The sequence below is a fragment of the Artibeus jamaicensis genome, unplaced genomic scaffold (genome assembly GCF_021234435.1).
Source record: "Artibeus jamaicensis isolate MK-2021 breed Jamaican fruit bat unplaced genomic scaffold, CSHL_Jam_final contig_233, whole genome shotgun sequence".
NCBI lineage: Eukaryota > Metazoa > Chordata > Mammalia > Chiroptera > Phyllostomidae > Artibeus > Artibeus jamaicensis.
In genome coordinates this window covers 5662345-5681670 of record NW_026521486.1, presented here as the reverse complement: position 1 = coordinate 5681670, position 19326 = coordinate 5662345, and the positions used below count along the sequence as shown (strand labels likewise).

Sequence of the window (19326 nt, the reverse complement as noted above, 5' to 3'; positions counted from 1 at the left end):
GTAGTCACAGTAATTTGCAAAGCTTTGTAAAGCAGCGCTTTGGAATGTCCTAGTGGATGTTCCTCAGGTGAAAATCTCAGTTTCAAATGCCCGTTTTCACAGGTTTGTAGTTTTCCTAAAAAGTATTCCAACATCCCTGTTCTACTACATTGTAGACTTAAGAATTGTCTTTTGATTTGAAAATGTGGTCATACTGAATGTTCAAAATTTGAACACAAATTAAAAAATTTCATTGTCAAGTTTATTTTACGATGTTTAGGACTCTTACAGCGCTACATGAAGGATTATGATCTTAGGTATATTCTATATATAACTTGACTGCATTTTTTAAATAAAGTATCTCTTCAGCTTCATAGAAATAGCTTTATAAGAGTTTTGATTTTCATTGTAAAATTGGTAGTATTGGGAACAACCATCCTGGAGACTATTAAATAGATCCAAAAAACTGTCGGAAGACATGAAGACTCTTGGCACAAAGGGGTACTTTAGCAGTAGTTTCAGGATTTTTATGTCTTTCCCAACCTCAGCATCACCTTTCTTTCATCATAAAACTGTCACTTTTGCTCTGGCTGGTGTGGCTTGGTTGAGCATTGTCCTGCAAAGTAAAAGGTCACCAGTTTGATTCCTGATTAGGGCACATGCCTGGATTGCGGGTTTAGTTGGGGTGCATGTGAGAGACAACCAATCTATGTTTCTCTCACATTGATGTTTCTCTCCCTTTCCCTGCCTTCCCCGCTCTCTATAAATAAATTTTAAAAAATCTTTTTAAAAAACCTAATTTTTCTTTAGTTATTAAAAATGCTTTCTACTCTTCAGGGTCATCTGTATCATAATTCTAGCTACTCTTCCTCTGGGTATTCTGAATGTGTAATACTCAAAGGAAGGGGCCTAGGTCATCCCAGCCTATCAACTAATGCTGGTCGTTAACCTGTTATCTTCTCTAGACCACAGATATCTATGCTTGCAAATAAGTTATCTTTTTATCTTGGGTGTCTTTGTTTTTATAGAGGGGTCAGTATGATATTTATGTTGGGCTTTTAATTCCTATTCTTGTCAGAGAGTGTTATAAGACTTATTCTTACATAATAATGAATAATCTCATGTGTGGAAGAAACTAACCTGGTTATCAATGGCATTTCGAGTAGGAGGGAGAATAGCTTCCAAGCCCTGCCTCTTGCTGTTCAATCAAAAAGCCTTTCATGTAAGGCTGGATAAACCCCATAGAGGGTCCATCAGGTTCCCTTGGGCCCTGCGGGGGGGTAGGGGTGCTACAGTTAGAAGAAACCAACCTCCTTGTGCTCTGTGTATTTCATGGGTGCCCTCATGGCTGTCATAGGCCTGGTCACAGGGAGTGGCAACATCATTCAAGGGAAGAGTCACTTTTTTTACTTTAGACTCATCCTGTGAAGCTATGTAAATCAAATAGCTACCTGTTCCATAAATGTTCTTTCGTTTAGTAAAGTAAAGCTGTGAATGGCAGTCTCTAGGCGAGATAGCCCATTTTCCCTTCTTCCATCATTTTATAGGGTCTTATTACCACAAAATGTATCCTTCAGTTCCTTAGAGTATTTTTAGAAGGAAGTTAAGGATTTATCCCAATCTCCAAATTAAGACCTATGTTAAGAAGAGGGTGTTGGTAGAGCTAGATACCGACATTCTACTTTGTTGCACACCAGAGCCCTCGTCTGTGGTCTCCGTTTTCCTTCTTTCCTTCCCTGTTCTCCAGCAGTTTCCTCCACCTGTTCCTTCAAATCCACTGCTCGTGGTGTAAGACCATTGCTCGTACATTGTCTTTGCCTAGGATCTTTCTTAATGTTTAACATATTTCAAGTATATAAATTAGTATCTTTCAAATTTTATGGTTATCTTTGAATTTCTCTTTCACCATAATACTTACATTCAAAATCTAACAAAATTTTCTTTTCTTCTTCTCTTTTTCATGTTGTTTATTTAATTTTACCCCAAACCAGGTAGGCAGGTATTCTTATACCTCATATTTGAAGTGTCCATTATAAATCACACACGTACTTTTAGGAGGGTAAAGCATGATCCTTAAGAAGAACAGATTTCTCTTAATTTAAATGGGAAATTTCTTTTAAGTAGTGATAGATTCTTTTCAATTTCGTGATTTCTGTCAACTTTGTAGAAGAGAAACATCATTGAACCAGAAGTCAGGAGGTCTTAATTCTGCGGTTTCTTAACTTACTCTGTATCATTGAACTTTTATGGGTTTCCATTTCATGGACTCTAAAATATGAATAATAGCCCTGGATGGTGTGGCTCAGTGGATTGAGTGCCGGTCTGCACCAAAGGGTCACTGGTTCAGTTCCCAGTCTAGGGCACATGCCTGGGTTGCAGGCCAGGTCCCCAGTAGAGGGCACACGAGAGGCAACTATACATTGATGTTTCTCTCCCTCTCTTTTTCCCTCCTTTCCCCTCTCTAAAAAAAATAAATAATCTTTTTAAACAATATAATTAATGTTTTCCTTGTCATATAGATATATTGATAAAATTATTATATATTAACAAGGAATGATTATTGTGGTTACTGTTACATAAATGCTATATTTTTAAGGAATGATTATTATGTATTTATAAGGAATGATTATTGTGGTTATTGTTATGTAGCTACTGCATACAGTTTATTCATTCTTTTCCTAAAGATTCCAAATCTATGCAAGACGGCTGGGGGGAGAGTGATGGGCCAGTGACAGGAACTCGCCATCCCAGCTGGGAAGAGGAGGATGATGGAGGAGTCTGGAACACCGCCGCCGGCTCTCAGGGAAGCGCTTCCTCCCACAACTCAGCCAGCTGGGGACAAGGAGGAAAGAAACAAATGAAGGTAGTCTGCTTTAGAAATATTTGGGCTTGCTTATTTGTTCTTAGAAGGCAGAACTGAGAATTTTTAATGGAAGGAGTAGGGCAGCTGGAGTCCCTTGAGGTTATTTGTAACAAATAACTACTTCCTCTTTACCCCTCATGTTCCTTCCCCACGTCTTTGAAACCACAGACTATAGAACTGTTGCTATGGGTAAAATGGACTTTTCAAAGATAGGAGACTTTTTTTTCTTTTAGCATCCAAATTATAATTGTTTTGGGGAAGCTTTCAAGGCACTTTCTATGAATGTTTTATGCTTATATTTTCTAAAGCCAAGGAAGTCCTCAGAGTAAATCCCCATGAATATGTAGAGAAACTAAAGTAAGGCAGCTTCTCCAGAGGCAGTCAGCCTTTCTGGTTTTTATCTAATTCAGGAAATTCCAAGGTCCAGATTTTTCTCCCAACAAAATGAAGCCAGTGTATAACCCTGCTGCAGCAACTAAATGATTTATCTACATCCTGTGCCAGGTTATGTTGTAAACTTTTCACTTTGCATGTCTTAGAACAGCTCAGTTTCTCGTTGGATTTACAGTTTGATGAGGACTTTGGTTTTCAGTCTGGAACAGTAGTCTTTGAACCTAAACTACTCTCTCAGCAGAAGCACTCTTGTTTCATTCCAGTCTTTCATTCCACAAATAAAGTGATGGAAATAAAAAACAGGCAGCCATATACTTACTTTCAGCATGGGAGCCCTGCTGCCCTGTGAAACACTTCACAGCGAATGTCCTTCCAGCTTTCAAATTCCAGACGCCATCTTAGAAGTTCTTCGGTTGGCTAAGGGCTATGCCTTCATCCCCTTTGCCTACAGGATATTAATTTTGTTCTTCATGCAGTAATTCTTTTATTGCATAGGAATACAGGTTATTGCTGTTAGACATTTTGTTTAAGCACTCTCAGGAAACATTTTGTTTCCCTTTTCAAGGATTTTTATTTTCTTACTCTGGTCACAAAAGGAACTTCAGCATTTTTGTACTCTCATGTTGTTGAGTATGCTGTGGTTATTTACAAATTAACAATGAAACCAAATTAAAAGACAGTTCAGAATACTGCTTATTGAAAGGAAGCAACTGAGTGAAAGATACTAGCCCACCTAGGTAACCACCAAGATTTAAGTTAATGGAGAATTTAATGTTTCTGCTCTGTGAGTGATGATTCTGATTTTTCATATTGAGGGCCTTTATAAAAAATTGTGATCAAATACCATTAACATAAAACTTACTGTATTAATCATTTTTCCATTTTCTTGAAGAATTTTCTTTTTTTATTGTTATTTTAGTACAGTTGTCTTCATTTTTTTCCTTTTGCCCTCCTCCACCTATCCCATTCCACTCTTCCACAGTTAATTCCCACGCTGTTGTCCATGTCCATGGGTCATTCATACATGTTCTTTCACTAGTCCTTTCCCCTTCTTTCCACATTATCCCCCTCCCCCTCTCCTCTGGTCACTGTCAGTCTGTTCCATATTTCCATGCCTGTGGTTCTGTTTTGTTTGCTAGTTTCATTCATTAGATTCCTCTTATTAGTGAGGTCATACAGTATTTGTCTTTTATCAACTGGCTTATTTCACTTAACATAATATTCTCCAGTTCCATCCATGCTGTCACAACATGTAGGTGTTCCTTCTTTCTGCAATGTAGTATTCCATTGTGTAAATTTACTAAGTTTTTTGATCCACTCATTACTGATGGGCACTTAGGCTGTTTCTAGCACTTGGCTATTGTAAATAGCACTGCTATGATCAAAGGGGTGCAGAAGTTCTTTTGAATTGGGGTTTTTTTTTTTGTTTTTTGTTTTGTTTTGTTTTGTTTTTTTTTTCAGGATTCTTAGGGCATATTCACAGGAAAGGAATAGCTGGGTCAAAAGGTAGATCCATTTTTAGTTTTCTGAGGAAATTCCATACTGTTTTTCACACTGGCTGCACCAGTCTGCATTCCCACCAACAGTGCATTAGGGTTCCCTTTTCTCCACATCCTCGCCAGCACTTGTTGTTTGTGATTTAGTAATGATGGCCATTCTGACCAGTTGAGCTGGTATCTCTTTGTGGTTTCTATTCTTTCACTTGGACCACATTGCTTTGTCTCCTCATTTTGGCAGCCTTCCCGTGTTTGTTTCTGTGTATTAGGTAGAGCTGTTTTGACTCCCTATCTTAATAGCATGGCCTGTTGTAGAAAAACACACCCATCTGGATGAATGTGGCTTCTTTAAATCCTTGGTTGTCAGACTTCCAATCAGCTCAATTTTCTGACAGTTCTGGGTGACATGCATTGTGTAGTCTAGTAATTTCTCCTACAGTTGTGTGAGGAAGCCAGGTGTGTTTGCCTATGCCTCCATCTTGACTATGAGTCCTATCTCAATCATTTTTAAGTGTTCAGTTCTGTGACGTTAAGTATAGTACATTATTGTGCTGCCATCACCACCATCTATCTAGAAAACTTTTTATCTTGCAAAACAAACCCTGTGCCCATTAAACAGTAACTACCACTCCTCTCCTCTCTCCAGTGAGGGATTTTTGACCTTAAAACATGTAACTAACCTTAAGTATCTTATTACTTTCAAGTATAATAAAGTTACTATAACAAATACCATCAGAACACAAACAGAATTTTTCAACTGCAGAATGTGTAAGGACACAAAGCCTCGTCACCCCTACCCCACCCAGCAAGTCCCCATCATAGTTCTACCTGCTTTCTCTCTGGAAGTAAAAATGAAGCTGGTGATCAGTGTCTTGTTCAGGGGAGAAACTAGCTTGTCCTATTAAGAAAGAAACAAAAGCACGTGTCTGCCTTATTTTGCAGTAAGATCAGCGAGGCTTTTCCATTGGGGACTCATGTCTTTTATACTGAGAAGCAAACAGTTGAAAGAACTGCATGGATGCACACAGAAAATCATAAACCAGTGTAATTAGGCTTCTTTCTAGATAGTATGCAGTAGCACCAAACTTTTTTTCCTCCTGATACCAACTGGCTTGGGGTACAAGGAGCTACCAAAAGGGAAAGTACTAGCATGCAAACATTATAATTTAAAAAAGCTGATACTGGCTGGATATTTTTCTGATAGTTTTCCAGTTACTTCTAGTTCAGTGTAACAAATAAAATAACATAGATATAAGTAAGGTTTATTACTCTTTTACAGTAATAGTTAAAGAGGAATAATTAGGATAAAAAAGGTAAACTTTTAGTTCTACATTTCCAGTCAGTACTTATGTAACTCAAATAGGAGTTGAAAAGAAAAGGAATTATTTGTTTCTGAGGTTACATATTTCATTTCTGTAGTGCTCACTAAAAGGAGGAAACAGTGATTCATGGATGAATCCTCTTGCCAAACAGTTTTCAAATATGGGATTGCTGGTAAGTTTTATTTTTTCATATGTATAATGTATCCCAACTTTTACTTTTAGTACAAATTTTAATGCACTGCCTCATGCAATACAGAATTACAGATTTAGAAAATGGTTAAGAAATGTTCCTGATTTAGCTTAAACAGTATTTGTTATCTGTTCTTTTATTCTTAATGAAACACGCCAATATTTAAAGGTCAGTGTTTTGTTTTTTTTTTAATGTATAGTCCTTGTAGCCTTTTCTTTAGATAGCTAGGGAAGAGATAGGCACTTAAAATTTATATAGTTTTCTCTGACTAGTGTACCAGTTTTAGTATTATCATTTTTTAAAAGACAACAACAGCAAGATAGGAAAACTATTTGTGATTAATTATATAGGGAATTCTTATAGAATTTCTGATTTTTTTAATCTCTTGGGAACATTATGGGGACACCCTGTCCCTGGTTGCCAAAAGACGGATGACTTTGACTTGGCTGCACATTTCAAGATTTGATGACTTGACAAGTCACGAGAAGAAGTTGTCATCATTTGGCTGCCACTTGTGAAATTTGATCCTCAACTGACTGGAACTTGAGGACAGGGATTTATTTCTACAAGCAGCTGTTTGTTTAGCTATTGCTCAGTCCATAGATTTACTGAAGCTAATTTTATGTGAAAAATAGAGTTTAGGAATATAGGCACCAGCAGTGATCAAATTAGTCATTAAAAATGTTATCTTTTTAAAACGATTTTATTTATTTATTTTTAGAGAGAGGGGAAGGGGGGAGAACAGAGTGCAGAAACATCAGTGTGAGAGTGAAACATCAGATGGTTGCCCCTAGTATACACCCCAACCAGGGACTAAACCCACAACCTGGGTATGAGGCCCAACTGGGAATAAACTGGCAACCTTTCACTTTTCAGGCCGATGCCCAATCTGCTGAGCCATACTGGTCAAGGAAACAATGTTATCTTCTTCATTCCCAGGGACCTTGTATAGTGTCAGTAATGACATGTGACTCTTACATCAATAATGCCATCTCTTCTGTGATTCATACATTTAATTCAAGCCTTTAATTTTCCCTCCCTGTTCTTTACTTTTCAGAGTCAAACTGAAGATAATCCAAGCAGCAAAATGGATTTGTCTGTAGGTATGTATCACTCCACTAATACGAATGGAATGTTGTAGTTAACGAGGTTCTGTTGTGATCCCCTGTCTCAGTCTGAGTTGGGATGGGTGCAGTTCAGTAGACATAAGTATTGAACACTCACTCTGTCAAAGGTGCTGTTGCCAGACACTAGGTAGGTGTTGAAAACTCAAATGACTGCAAGAGCCAAGAAAGTAAAGTTAATGAGTGATGTGTGCCAGGTATAAGCAATCGGGACACGGAGCGCATACGTGCCTCTTAAAGGAACCAGTCTTGCTCGGCTCATAGCAGTGGTTGCTCTGGAGGAGCTCCAGCTCAGCTTTGCCCGATCTTCTGATTCCGAATAGAGGCCAGAAGAAATTCAGATATATATTGATATCCTGACTTTTAAATATTGGAAACTAATTCAAGTTTTTAAAAATGTATGTAGCCCAACAAAATATGTCTGTGGCCCTGCTGGACTCAGCTCTCAGGTTGCCAGTCTTCTCTGCCCTGGGATGTTTTATTATTGACAAGCTTTCCCATTCCCAGTGGAGCGGATGCAGGATCAGCCCTTCCTCTGTGGGATCTTCAAAGCATACTGTTGCTTGCCCTGAAGCCAAGAAGAAATTAACACAGTCCTGGATAATAAGGATATGGTCTTTGGTCTGTGGTATTTTAAATATGTGAATAACTAAGACCTTAGCTTCCTAAGGCACTGATCATGTCAGTGTACAATAGCAAATTTATAGAGCTGTGAAGGAAAAGTGGAAATAATCATTGCTCCTGGGAAATGGCATTGTCCCGGTAGTGTGGCACACCATCTCTTCTGTTCAAGTGCTAAATTTGGGGGGCAGCTTGGATCTTCTTACTACTAATAACTGATTCAGAACCTCAGCCATTTATCTCTAACAGATGCTATAATAGCAACCAGAGGACATTTGAATTTATGAGCAAGACATACTCATCAAGCATATCAATAACCAGTCTAAAATTTTTTTGTCAGATTTTTACCAGATTAGCCCCAAGACTCTCAGTCTTCCACAGAAAACAAACTACAGCTGGTACAATGTTGGGGTTTTTTCTTTTCTTTTTTTTTGAATAATTGAAAGGAAAAAGAACCCACATGTGTTCCAGGGAAGATCACCAGCAGCCTGAACCATTGAGAACTCTTCTGGAGTTATACTCAGCACCCAGGGAGGAGAGTGGGGCAGGGCAGTCGCTCTTGGTCATGAGGGAGACAGTGATTCTTGAAATTTTTACTCCTTCTGTGGTACCTTGCAGGGAGCCTTACAGATAAGAAATTTGATGTGGACAAGCGAGCAATGAATCTCGGGGATTTTAATGATATCATAAGGAAGGATCGATCTGGGTTCCGTCCACCTAATTCCAAAGACATGGGAACCACAGATAGTGGGCCTTATTTTGAGAAGGTGAGTTGAATCCTTTGTTTAAGGTAATAATAATTCATGAGAACCACTTTGGTTTCTATTTGTCTTTTGATAATTAATTCCAGGAGGAAGCATAGAATTGCTGAGCTAAATTAATGAACAAAATATAAACATCACCTGATTTAAATGGTGACTTGAAAACAGTTGATGTCAGCAGATAGATGATTAGGCAGAAGCTTAAACCATCTGTCTTTAGGATGTGGATGTGAGTGTTGTGAATAAGGTCTAGCTTTTGGGGAAATACATAAAGTTCGTATGTATCACTTTCCTTAAGGGGGGAACTATACACTCAAAACATGTAGCAGAAATTTTAGAGAAAAATTCATTTGGAATTCTTTTTCTGCTATTTTTTATGCATTTACAAATTAAATTTCAAGATTTTGTGCAAATATTCTGTGTCTCCTAAGGCCTTGCCTCCTAGCTGTCAAGATAACCCAAAACTTTCTCCTTTGCTGTTTCTAAGAGAGTTTTTTTTGTGATCCTTTCTCCATTTCCCTAGTGATCTATATAGTACAGTGGTATAATTTCAGATTCTCAGCTACCTGATTTAAATAAGTTATGTATACTCATTTGTTTTGAATTTTCACATTTCTGATGGAGATTATTTTTTGATTCAGAATACCAACTTACTGGGCTCGTGGTCTTCAGAAAGCAGTTAAAAGAAAAATGTTTAGATCTGACACATTTTTTACACCATTGATGCTAGTCCGGACAGCAGTATATTCACAGGAAGATTACTCTGGCTTCTATTTCAGCAGCTGCAAAGAGTAATCAATATTAGATACATAAAAATAAAGTGGTAATTTTTGTCTTAGTGCAATGGACAGAATGTATTACTAACTTAGAGGATAAGAAAAATCTGTATCAAAGAGGATGACAGATGGTGTCTTTGGGCAAAGTGTGATGATTATTATCAGATCCAAACTCTCTCCTGGTTTATTGCTAATACACTCTAACTTGTTTATTCCTAGTGTTTTCTCTCTTTTCCCTTCTCACATTCTGTTGCTTCACTAACCAACACTCATTGTGATTGGCTAACTACTACTTTACAGCTGACTTTGCCTTTCTCCAATCAAGATGGGTGCCTTGGGGATGAGGCTCCCTGCTCTCCCTTCTCCCCTTCTCCCAGCTACAAGCTGTCTCCCTCTGGTTCCACACTACCCAACGTCAGCCTTGGAGCAATCGGCACAGGGCTCAACCCCCAAAACTTCGCTGCTAGACAAGTAAGGAGGCCTCTCAGATTTTTAACTGCTTGGCTGTGGCCTCACCTTGGCCCTGGTCTGCAGTTTATTGCATCATTTGTCTGTCTTGGGAAATTTGTTGATTACTGAATGCACAGAATGATATTAAATATAGGCTTTAGATCTTTTAGCCCATAGAACCCATCTCTCTTCATGTTTCTCGACATAGATTTTATTTTAAATCTGTTTCTTTTGTCTACTCATTTTTGGTCGTAAGTTCACATTTGGGGATGAGGCTCCCTGCTGTCTAGTTAACTAATAAGTGCCTTAGGAAAATATTAAAAGAGGCTACATAGGTATCTTAAATCATCTAATTTAGCAACATATTTGCCATTTTTTTAACATTAGAGTGAATGTAAAATACTAATACTTTTGAGGTTTTTTCAATTTACTAAAACGGCTAACTGGAAAATAGCAAAACTAGTAATATTAAGTATTTGAGGGTTATAGCATCTTAAAATTTAGTGTCTTTAAATATAAAAATATAATAATTACCCAGATGAAGATAACTTTATTAGATAACTAGGCTTTGAGAAGACTGGATGCTGCTCAGATATGGCAGTGTTTCATCCAGCCTGGAGCAGCCCCTTTCCTGGGGTCTGATCTGTCTGCCCTCCAAGGAAGGGCCGTGCTGCAGAAGCAAAGCCAGCAGGGCTGGCGTGGTGATGCCCATTCGCTTTCACAGGACTGAGGAGATGCAGCGGGCCTCAGTCTGTTGCTCCGCAGTATTGCTCTTGTAGTTTTTGTGGAGAAAACCAGGAACTTGGAGACAGTTCCTTTGTGACAGTGACTCCAACAATGATATTTTCCTGGTTGTGTTCTGTGAGCATTTGTCAGTGTGACTTGCACCTCAGAATGTCAGGGAAGGACATTTAATTTTTCATTGTATTCATTTTGTTTCCTCATGATGACTTTCATATGTAAATTAAAGAATGATATAAAATACCTCTTACACCATAGTCCTCGGTGGGCATATAGGTCTTTCATATGCTTTATAATCGTTGTCTTAGCACTTTTTTTTACAGTGAACTATATTGTATTCATGTGTTTGGATTGGTTATCTCTGGGTTGGGAGTTATAGGTAACTTTTTGTTTTCTTCCTTTGTATTTCACTGTTTCTCTTAACGTTTCCACGGAGAACATGGATATGTAATACTCGTATAAACATACAAGAAACCGATTATATCTGTTTTAGGGGGCTCTTTAGTTTCAAGTAGAGGTATAGAAGATATAAAGTCATCAGAATACTTTTGGTTAACAGTAATTATACACATGCTTCCAGGATCACGTGACTACCAAGTGTTGTTAGTACATGTACTTCAGCATAACAAGCCAGCCAAACTGGCTGTGCAGAGGCCATTCCGAGCTAGGCTGATACACATGTTATAGCCACATGTGCTCATGGTTTTTTCACAGTGTTTTTTAATCTCTCAAGCAGACTTAAATTTTAAGGTTTTTCTTTTCAAATCACAGAAGATTTCGATCAGCTTGATAACTTTAATTTATATACCTTCCTAATTTAAACACTGTAGTTGTGACAGATTTCACCAATAACTGTTAGGACTCAGGTAATCATAAAAGCCTCACCTGTAACAAGGAAGCTTTAGAAATAGCCGGATAAACCACCATTAACATATACAACTTTTTGAGGACCATATTCCTAATTCGTAAATACAACTTTTGTGGGGAAAAAAGTCAGTCTGTGTGATTGCCACAGAATGCATTGTTGTACAAAATAGCTACTTCTGAACCCAGAAAATGACCAACTTGTAGAGCCATTGTTCCATATAAAAAAATGCTGAAGAAGAAAAATAGAGAAGGTACTTTTTGATAGACCACTGTTGACTTATCTGTAGTATTAACCACATCAGATACATCAAAGTGCTTGGTATGGCTCTAGAGACACTTGATACTGAAAACCTAAAATCCTTGGTGGAAGTGGGGTAAAATCTGTCTACTGGAAATAAGAAAGGAGAGCATGATTTTACAGAAACTAAAAACAGCAATTTCTTTTAATACTTATTACCAAAAGAAAGATTAAAATTTAAAATGACCCTCATAAAGCAATTTTGGACTTGCAAAAATGTAGAATATGATAAAGACTTTAACTACTAGAAACCCTACCATCCAAGGACTAGTTCATGAATAATTAACATGTAATAATATTCTGGCTGGTGTGGCTCAGTTGATTGAGTGCTAAGCTAGCCTGCAAACCAAAGGGTCACCAGGTTCAATTCCCAGTTAAGGGTACATGCTGGGGTTGCAGGCTTGGTCCCCAGTAGGGGGCATGCAAGAGGCAATGACACATTGATGTTTTTCTCCCACTCTTTCTTCTTCTCTTCCCTTCTCTAAAAATAAAATAAAATCTTTTCCAAAAACATGTAAAAAATAAGATTGTTACTTTGATAGTACAGCATGAGAACAAAATATTCTGCACACAGCACATTAGGCTACTCAGCCATCCTGACTTTGCAGAATATTTTTAGCAAAATAAATGTTTCCTATTTTCCTGAGAATGACTAGTAGCTAAGCTACTGACTACCATGATCACAGAAAAGTTGGAGCTGAGCATTTTACCTTAGGGTGACAAATTGATTAGTAAGACAGGAGAAGCAGAGATATTAGCGATTTTAGAAATAAGTTCTTTTTATGTTTAAACAATCCTTTGGGAGATTTAAAATTCATAATGGATCTTTGATTTTTCTTTTGAGATATACATAGATTTTTTTATTTCCATTTCTATTTTATATTCATAATCACTTTTATTTTCAATGCTTTTAAGTTTATTAATTTTCCTGTAGTGGTCCCTTAATCTATTTATCAAGTCATTAAAATGTCTTTAGTGTTCTAGAACTTAATGGTGCCCTTACAAAATTCTTCTTTAACATACCTTATTACCACGATTCCAGGGATAAGATGATGGTGGTGCCTTGAGTTCATTGTATAAACTTGGTATAAGCACTGGTGTAGCTGTCTTCACTGATGATGTTCAGTGGGACGTTTTCACATGCCATATTTTGCCATGTATAATGCACACTTTTTTGCCCAAATTTTTGAAAAGAAAAACAAGGCTGTGTGTTATACATGGGTATAATAGTTGCATACCATAGGTATAATAATGGGCATGACAATTCCGTGTATAATGTGCACAAAAACGTATGTGCACATTATACATGGGAGTGTATTATACACAGCAAAAATAAGGTGAGTCTTGGATGTTTGCAAATAATGTGCTTATCCTACAGAGCAGGGCACTATTGAGCTCTGGGAATACAAAAAGAGGTATTAAGCTGGTAGTGGAAAGACAGAACAGAAAATAACTATACTATGATTTGATGGTGGGTGTTTCAAGGAGTTTTAAAGTATTTTGAGAACATAGAGGTGGGCTTAGTTAATTTGAATGTGAAATGAGGAAGGTTTTGGGGAAAACGTTCTTGATGAGGATGACCCCTGAGCTGGGCCTTGAAGAGGCCAAGCGAAGGTGGTATAGAAAACTCGCTCAGTCAGAGGGAGCACCGTGTCAAGTGTCATATGGTGTCTTTGCTGAAGGACTTTGTAGAGAAGAAGGGCAGTCGTGTAGCCTTACTTTCTATAGCTCTTTAATTGGAACAGTCTAGAAAGTGCTCCAGGAAGTTGGTCCTCCAGAAATCAGGGAATTAAATTTGTTTTTAACTAGACTAGCAGTCAAACATTTTAATGAGAAATTACAGGTGAGTAATGTATGTTTGGTGTCCCTGTAATGATTTTATCCTTTTTCCCATTTTTTTAATCTCACTCTGTGATAGATTCAGATTTCCTCATCTAACAAAGAAGGGACTAAGCAGCCCCAGGACAAGGAAGGGTATTCAGATCTGGAGTAGAGTTCTTATGGAGCTGGGCTTGGAATTGGGTGCCACCGATAATTACGATTGAACTAACCAATGCAAAGAGCTAATAACATGTTGTTTTGCAGTGACATTCATAAGCCTACATTTTTACTCATGTGCCTCTCAAGATGAGTCTCAGATTATAATGCTTGAGAATAAATTTGGTAAACCCAATCTTAAAAAAGAAAAGTTGAAATAAATCTTACATTGCCTATATCTTTCAATTACAAAAACAATGAGTACCTTTTTTAATATTTGACTAAATTTAACCCTTTTGGTTTATAGAGTTACTCAGGCTACAGGGGTAGTAATTATATGTCTGTGATTGAATTTGAGAACTTTCCCTGAGCATTCCAAGATCAGGATCTTTTCAGGTATAAAATTCTGTGATTCAGTGGAACACAGGATATGACTCTTCTGAGGGATGGAAAACCTGAACTGTTTCTTATTTGCATTTTCTTATATTAACAAAAAGCCTTACTGTTGCTGGTATGTTTGCAGGGTGGCAATCATGGTTTGTTTGGAAATAGCACAGCACAATCGAGAGGTATGCACACACCAGTGCAGCCACTAAATTCTTCTCCTAGTCTCCGGGCGCAAGTGCCTCCCCAGTTTATTTCTCCCCAGGTAAGCAATTGTGTGTTTCCACAATTCAAAGGTAAATTCCATCCAGGTGGTTACCAGTTAACTGACTGGTTTTGTGGGCACAAAGGGAATAATAGCAGTCTTAAATCTGAAAAACCCAGATGCCAAGGATCAAGATTTTTAAAACAAAATATTAAATCTTTTAAATTATATTTTGCATACAAAGTAGATGTTTTTGAATGAAAAGCATTATGGTTCTATATTCCTTTTACATCTATATATTTTTCTAATACTGTATTGGTTTTTTAATTGCATGTGATTAAAACTACATTATAAATTCTGTTATGTCAGTGTCCAGAAGTTGGTTGCCCTTGAGGATTCACCCACAGATGAACCAGAGAATTGCCAGGTTCTGGATGTTCTGAAAAGTTTTGAGGAACTATCTGCTAAGATACAGCTAGGTGCTCTGGGGGCTGTTCTTGAACTAAAGAAGTGACAGAGACTCACTCATGGAGCAGCTCTGTAAGATGTGGTCTTTGGGTACTGTGGGAATCTTTTAGGTGCCTTTCCTAATAGGAGATACAGAGTGAGTTGTTTGGTGGATACAGGTAAGAGATTTGTGCCAACCTAGACATAACTGTTCCTCATACCTCTTTGTAAGAAAATGGTCTTAGGAGCAAGTAAAAGCTGATAAGCTTGTGTAAGGATTCAGCATGTGACCTTAGTCTCTTTAAAATGTTATTTTAATGAACTAAGAGCAAGAGCTCTGAGTCCCATCTATAAAAGGGGGGGGGGGGTAGGGCACTTAACGAGATCCAGCCAACTGGTTGTAACAGGTCAGGTTTTGTTTAGTTTTTTGAAATGTCTTTTAAGATAAAATCATAAAATACTTACTTTGCAACCATAATCTATAGATTTCAAGTCTTGTTTTTGACATTGAGTCCACATTTGTCTTAGTAGAGGAAAAAATGTTCATTGTGCGCCTCCCACCCCTATCTTCATGGTCCTGTCTGGGATTCCTATTACTGTCTCTTTGCCCTGGCATTGAGTGCCAGTCATACTTTAAGTCCCAGGTGGTGGTATGTCCTCCAGACAGACCTGTTCTTCCTTGGCATTTACAGAGGCAGCACCTTAACTTCAGAAGCACTCTCCAGCATGCCTTAGTATCAGATCAGCAGTTGCCCATGGTTATTGAATGTCTGCAGTGTGCCAGATAGTGTGTTGACAATGCACAGATGAAATAAAATGGCTTCTTTCATATCACTGCCTTCTGGAGTTGGTGGCAGTGATGGAAGAAGAGTCAGCAAATAGTGTGATAAATGTACAGAAAGGCTTCACAGAGTTTGGGGAGCTGGGCAAGGCCTCACAATAGTAGTGACATTTACTCTCGGTCCTAAAGCATGAGTCGAAGCTTGTGCAAGAGGCAGTAATATCTGGAAGAATTTGGCATGTTTGGGGAAATGCACTAAGTTTGAATAATTACCATATTTTTGGACCATAAGATGCACCTAGGTTTTACAGTCTGAAAAAAATACAGTAGTTTGAGCTGTGGAAGCAAATAGATGCTGTACAGAGTAGAATGGGAAGAAACTAGTCGGGAATTTGGGGACCAAACTTAGAGAAGCTTTTTTGTTTGCCCTGCTAAGGAGTTTGGACTTTGTCCTTTGGTCTGCATGGCTTATAAGCATTATTTGGCCTGTTTCTTAAAAAATATATTTGAGTTTCCAGGTCTCCCATAGTATACTGGGCAGAGGGACTGAATCTTGGCTATTAGACACTGTTCACCCTGGGTGGTTTTTATCAGTGCCCTAGAGTTTGGTTGCTACTGCTATAGACCATATAGTACAAGGCAAAATTTTTTTTTTAGCTGAGTGGCAGTGTAGGAAATTTTATGTTTTAGAAAGATAATGCTGACAGTAATATAAAGGGCATGTTTGAATGGCAGAGTTACTAGAGCAAAGGAGATCAGTCACAAGGCCAGTCTAAAAGTCCAGGAGTTTGGAGCCAGTGGGAATTAAGACCTTTTGCCAGTGATCTTTGTGTTGTGGAATACGATGGTCTATTCTCTGGTTTCTTTCTCTTTTTAAAAGATTTTATGTATGTATTTATTTTAGAGGGGAAAGGAAGGAGCAGGAGAGGGAAACATCAATCTGTGGTTACCTCTTTTGCGCCCCCTACTGGGGACCAGACCCAGGCATATGCCCTAACGTGGAATTGAACTGGTGACCCTGTGGTTTGCAGGCCAGCACTCATTCCACTGAGCCACACCAGCCAGGGCTCTCCAGTTTCTTCTTACTCATCCTTTCAGCAGCATTTGGCCCAGTTGATCACTCCCTCCCTTTATGAAACACTTTATTCATTTGGCCTTTAGTTGGTTCTCCAGCTCCCTTTTCTTCTCCAGCTCCTTTATCAGTTCCTTCTCATTCGCCAACCTTTCAACATCAGCGTGCCCCAATCTCAAACCTCAAGACTCTTCTCACCATCTACAGCAACTGGTAGGTGATCTCACCCTTGGGACTGATTTTAATTCTTACAGTTCCAAAGTTGTGTCTTCAGACTAGATCTCTCTTCTTAACTCCACAGACTTCTGGGGATCTCTCCTAGGATGCCTTAGGCATCTTAAGTTAACATGTCCAAAACAGACTCCCAGGGTCAGGCTGTGTACAGTACCTCACCACCGCTGTTGCTCGCCCTTCTCATCCCCTCCCCATCCTTGTTTGGGGTGTAATAAGCATCACAGTGGCAGGATATGTGTCTGATTTGTTCACTGCTAGACCCTAAACATAGATCTCTGCAGAGCACAAATTTTGAACTCAGTGAATTTATGTCAAGTCATGGGAAGTTGCATTTCTGAATGACTTAGAAAGTGGAATGGATAGGAAAACACAGTTAACTTGTCCAAGAGATTAGGGGCTGCAGATCTCGTTATGACCAAACTATTTGGAAAAGAAAAGTGTTTGTGTTTTCCTACATTTTTAAAATTTGTTTGTTTATTTATGTAGTAAAATATAATTAACATTTATTGAATTCATGATAAGGGCAGAATATTAAACAGTGGAATATTCTTTTTTTCTGATATTTTCATATTTTAAAAGTCAAAGCAGTTGGAGACCTGTCCAGAAGGTATCCAGCCATGTGTTATGAAAAATAGAGCCATTTATTGAAGAAGATACAGATGTAAGAAACATTGTACATAAGACAATGATGCTTCAGTCTCCTTCAAAGTAGGCACCTTGGGACCTCACACAGTTCTCCCAATTGTCATCAGCTGCCCCACCATATTTTTCTGAATCTCTTTGATGGTATGAAATATCTTCCCTTTCAAAAGTGATTTTAGTTTTGGGTCGCAGGGTGCCATATCTGGGCTGTAGTGGGGCTGAGTCACTTGGGTGATTTGATGTTTTGCCAGAAAACTCTGTACAAGATGTAATCTGTGAGTGGGCACATTGTTGTAATGAAGCTGCCAGTCGCTGGTTGCCCATAGCTATGGCCTTCTAAATTATCCAAATAGTTTTTGTAGAAGAGTGTTTAAGCTTAATGCAAAGTTTGATGCAGATTTCATTGCTCTACTCACTTAGTCATTTTGAATGTGACGGCCACACATTACACACGTTCACTCAATGGCATCTACTGCCCCCATTGGCTAGTACAGCAAAGTCTTCATTGTTCACACATGTGTTTTCCAGTCCTCTCTCTTTGGCTGCCAGGTTACATCGATGTCACACAAACTGTTCTCATTATATTGACAGTGGCTGGACTTTTCCCCAACAGACTGCATATGGGGGGGAGGGCAAAAAACCCAATTTATTTATTAGAATTGTATATTTTCTTACGTGTTTAAACTTCAGCCACCTTCAAAGTACTCTGCATTTCATGCAGTGCATCTATCAAGACTATTTTCCACTGCTCAAAAAGTTTTTGAACTTGATTTTAGCCTTTTAGTGTTTCTGTCATTTTTTTGCTTCAGCAAAATGTTTCCCTTTGAGGAATTTTTCATCTGGGGAAACAAAATAAAGTTGCTCAGGGCAAGATCAGGTGAATAGGGAGGCTGGGACAACGGGGGTCATGCTGATCATGAAATGAGGAAATAGGTTGAAAGAGTCTTCAAAAAAAATTCATTGAAGCCTTGGAACTAATAAAAAAGAAAAGACCCCAAATAGCCTTGCTACCTTGAGAAAAAAGAACAAAGTTAGAGAACAAAATAAACTAATCAGCAGAATAGAACCAGAGGCATAGAATCATGGAATAGACTGAACAGTAAGAGAGGAGGAGGGTGGGGGGCGCTGTTTGAAAGAAGATGAAGGGATTCATGGACCATATATGAAGTACCCATGGACCTAGACAACAGGGTGAAGATTGACTATGGAAGTGGGGGGCAGGCTGGGCAGAGGGGTGCAAAGGGAGAAATAATTGGAATAACTTAAAACATAAAAATTAAAAAAGAAATGAGTTTTTGACTTAAAAGTAGGAACTAAAACTCGAAAATGCAAAAGAATATAAATTATATCTCACCCTGGCTGGTGTAGCTCAGTGGATTGAGCACAGGCCTGCGAACCAAATGACCATGGTTCAATTCCTAGTCAAGGCACATGCCTGGGCTGCAGGCCAGTTCCCAGCAGGGGATGCACAAGAGGCAATCATACATTGATATTTCTCTCCCTCTCTCCTTCCCTTCCCCTCTAAAGATAAATAAAATCTTCAAAAAATAAAAAAAATAAAATATTTTGCCCTGGCTGGCGTAGTTCAGTGGATTGAGTGCGGGCCTTCGAACCAAAGGATCGCAGTTCAATTCCTAGTCAGGGCACATGCCTGGGTTGCAGGCCAATTCCCAGCATGGGACACACGAGAGGCAACCATACAT

The 19326-nt window shown here is 38.5% G+C and overlaps 1 protein-coding gene across 4 annotated transcripts in view; it reads left to right on the top strand.

The window, feature by feature from the left end:
• Positions 1–19326, top strand: part of TNRC6B (trinucleotide repeat containing adaptor 6B) — a 243209-nt gene that overhangs the window by 198631 nt on the left and 25252 nt on the right. For 2 of the 4 annotated variants that reach the window (XM_053661577.1, XM_037160754.2), the window contains 5 exons: positions 2664–2842; positions 6151–6225; positions 7301–7346; positions 8607–8755; positions 14382–14507. In XM_053661577.1, coding sequence (XP_053517552.1) covers positions 2664–2842; positions 6151–6225; positions 7301–7346; positions 8607–8755; positions 14382–14507 — 575 coding nt within the window. Of the gene's footprint in view, positions 1–2663; positions 2843–6150; positions 6226–7300; positions 7347–8606; positions 8756–9825; positions 9997–14381; positions 14508–19326 lie in introns of all 4 variants that reach the window. The other 2 variants (XM_037160756.2, XM_053661578.1) reach the window with 2 other exon arrangements.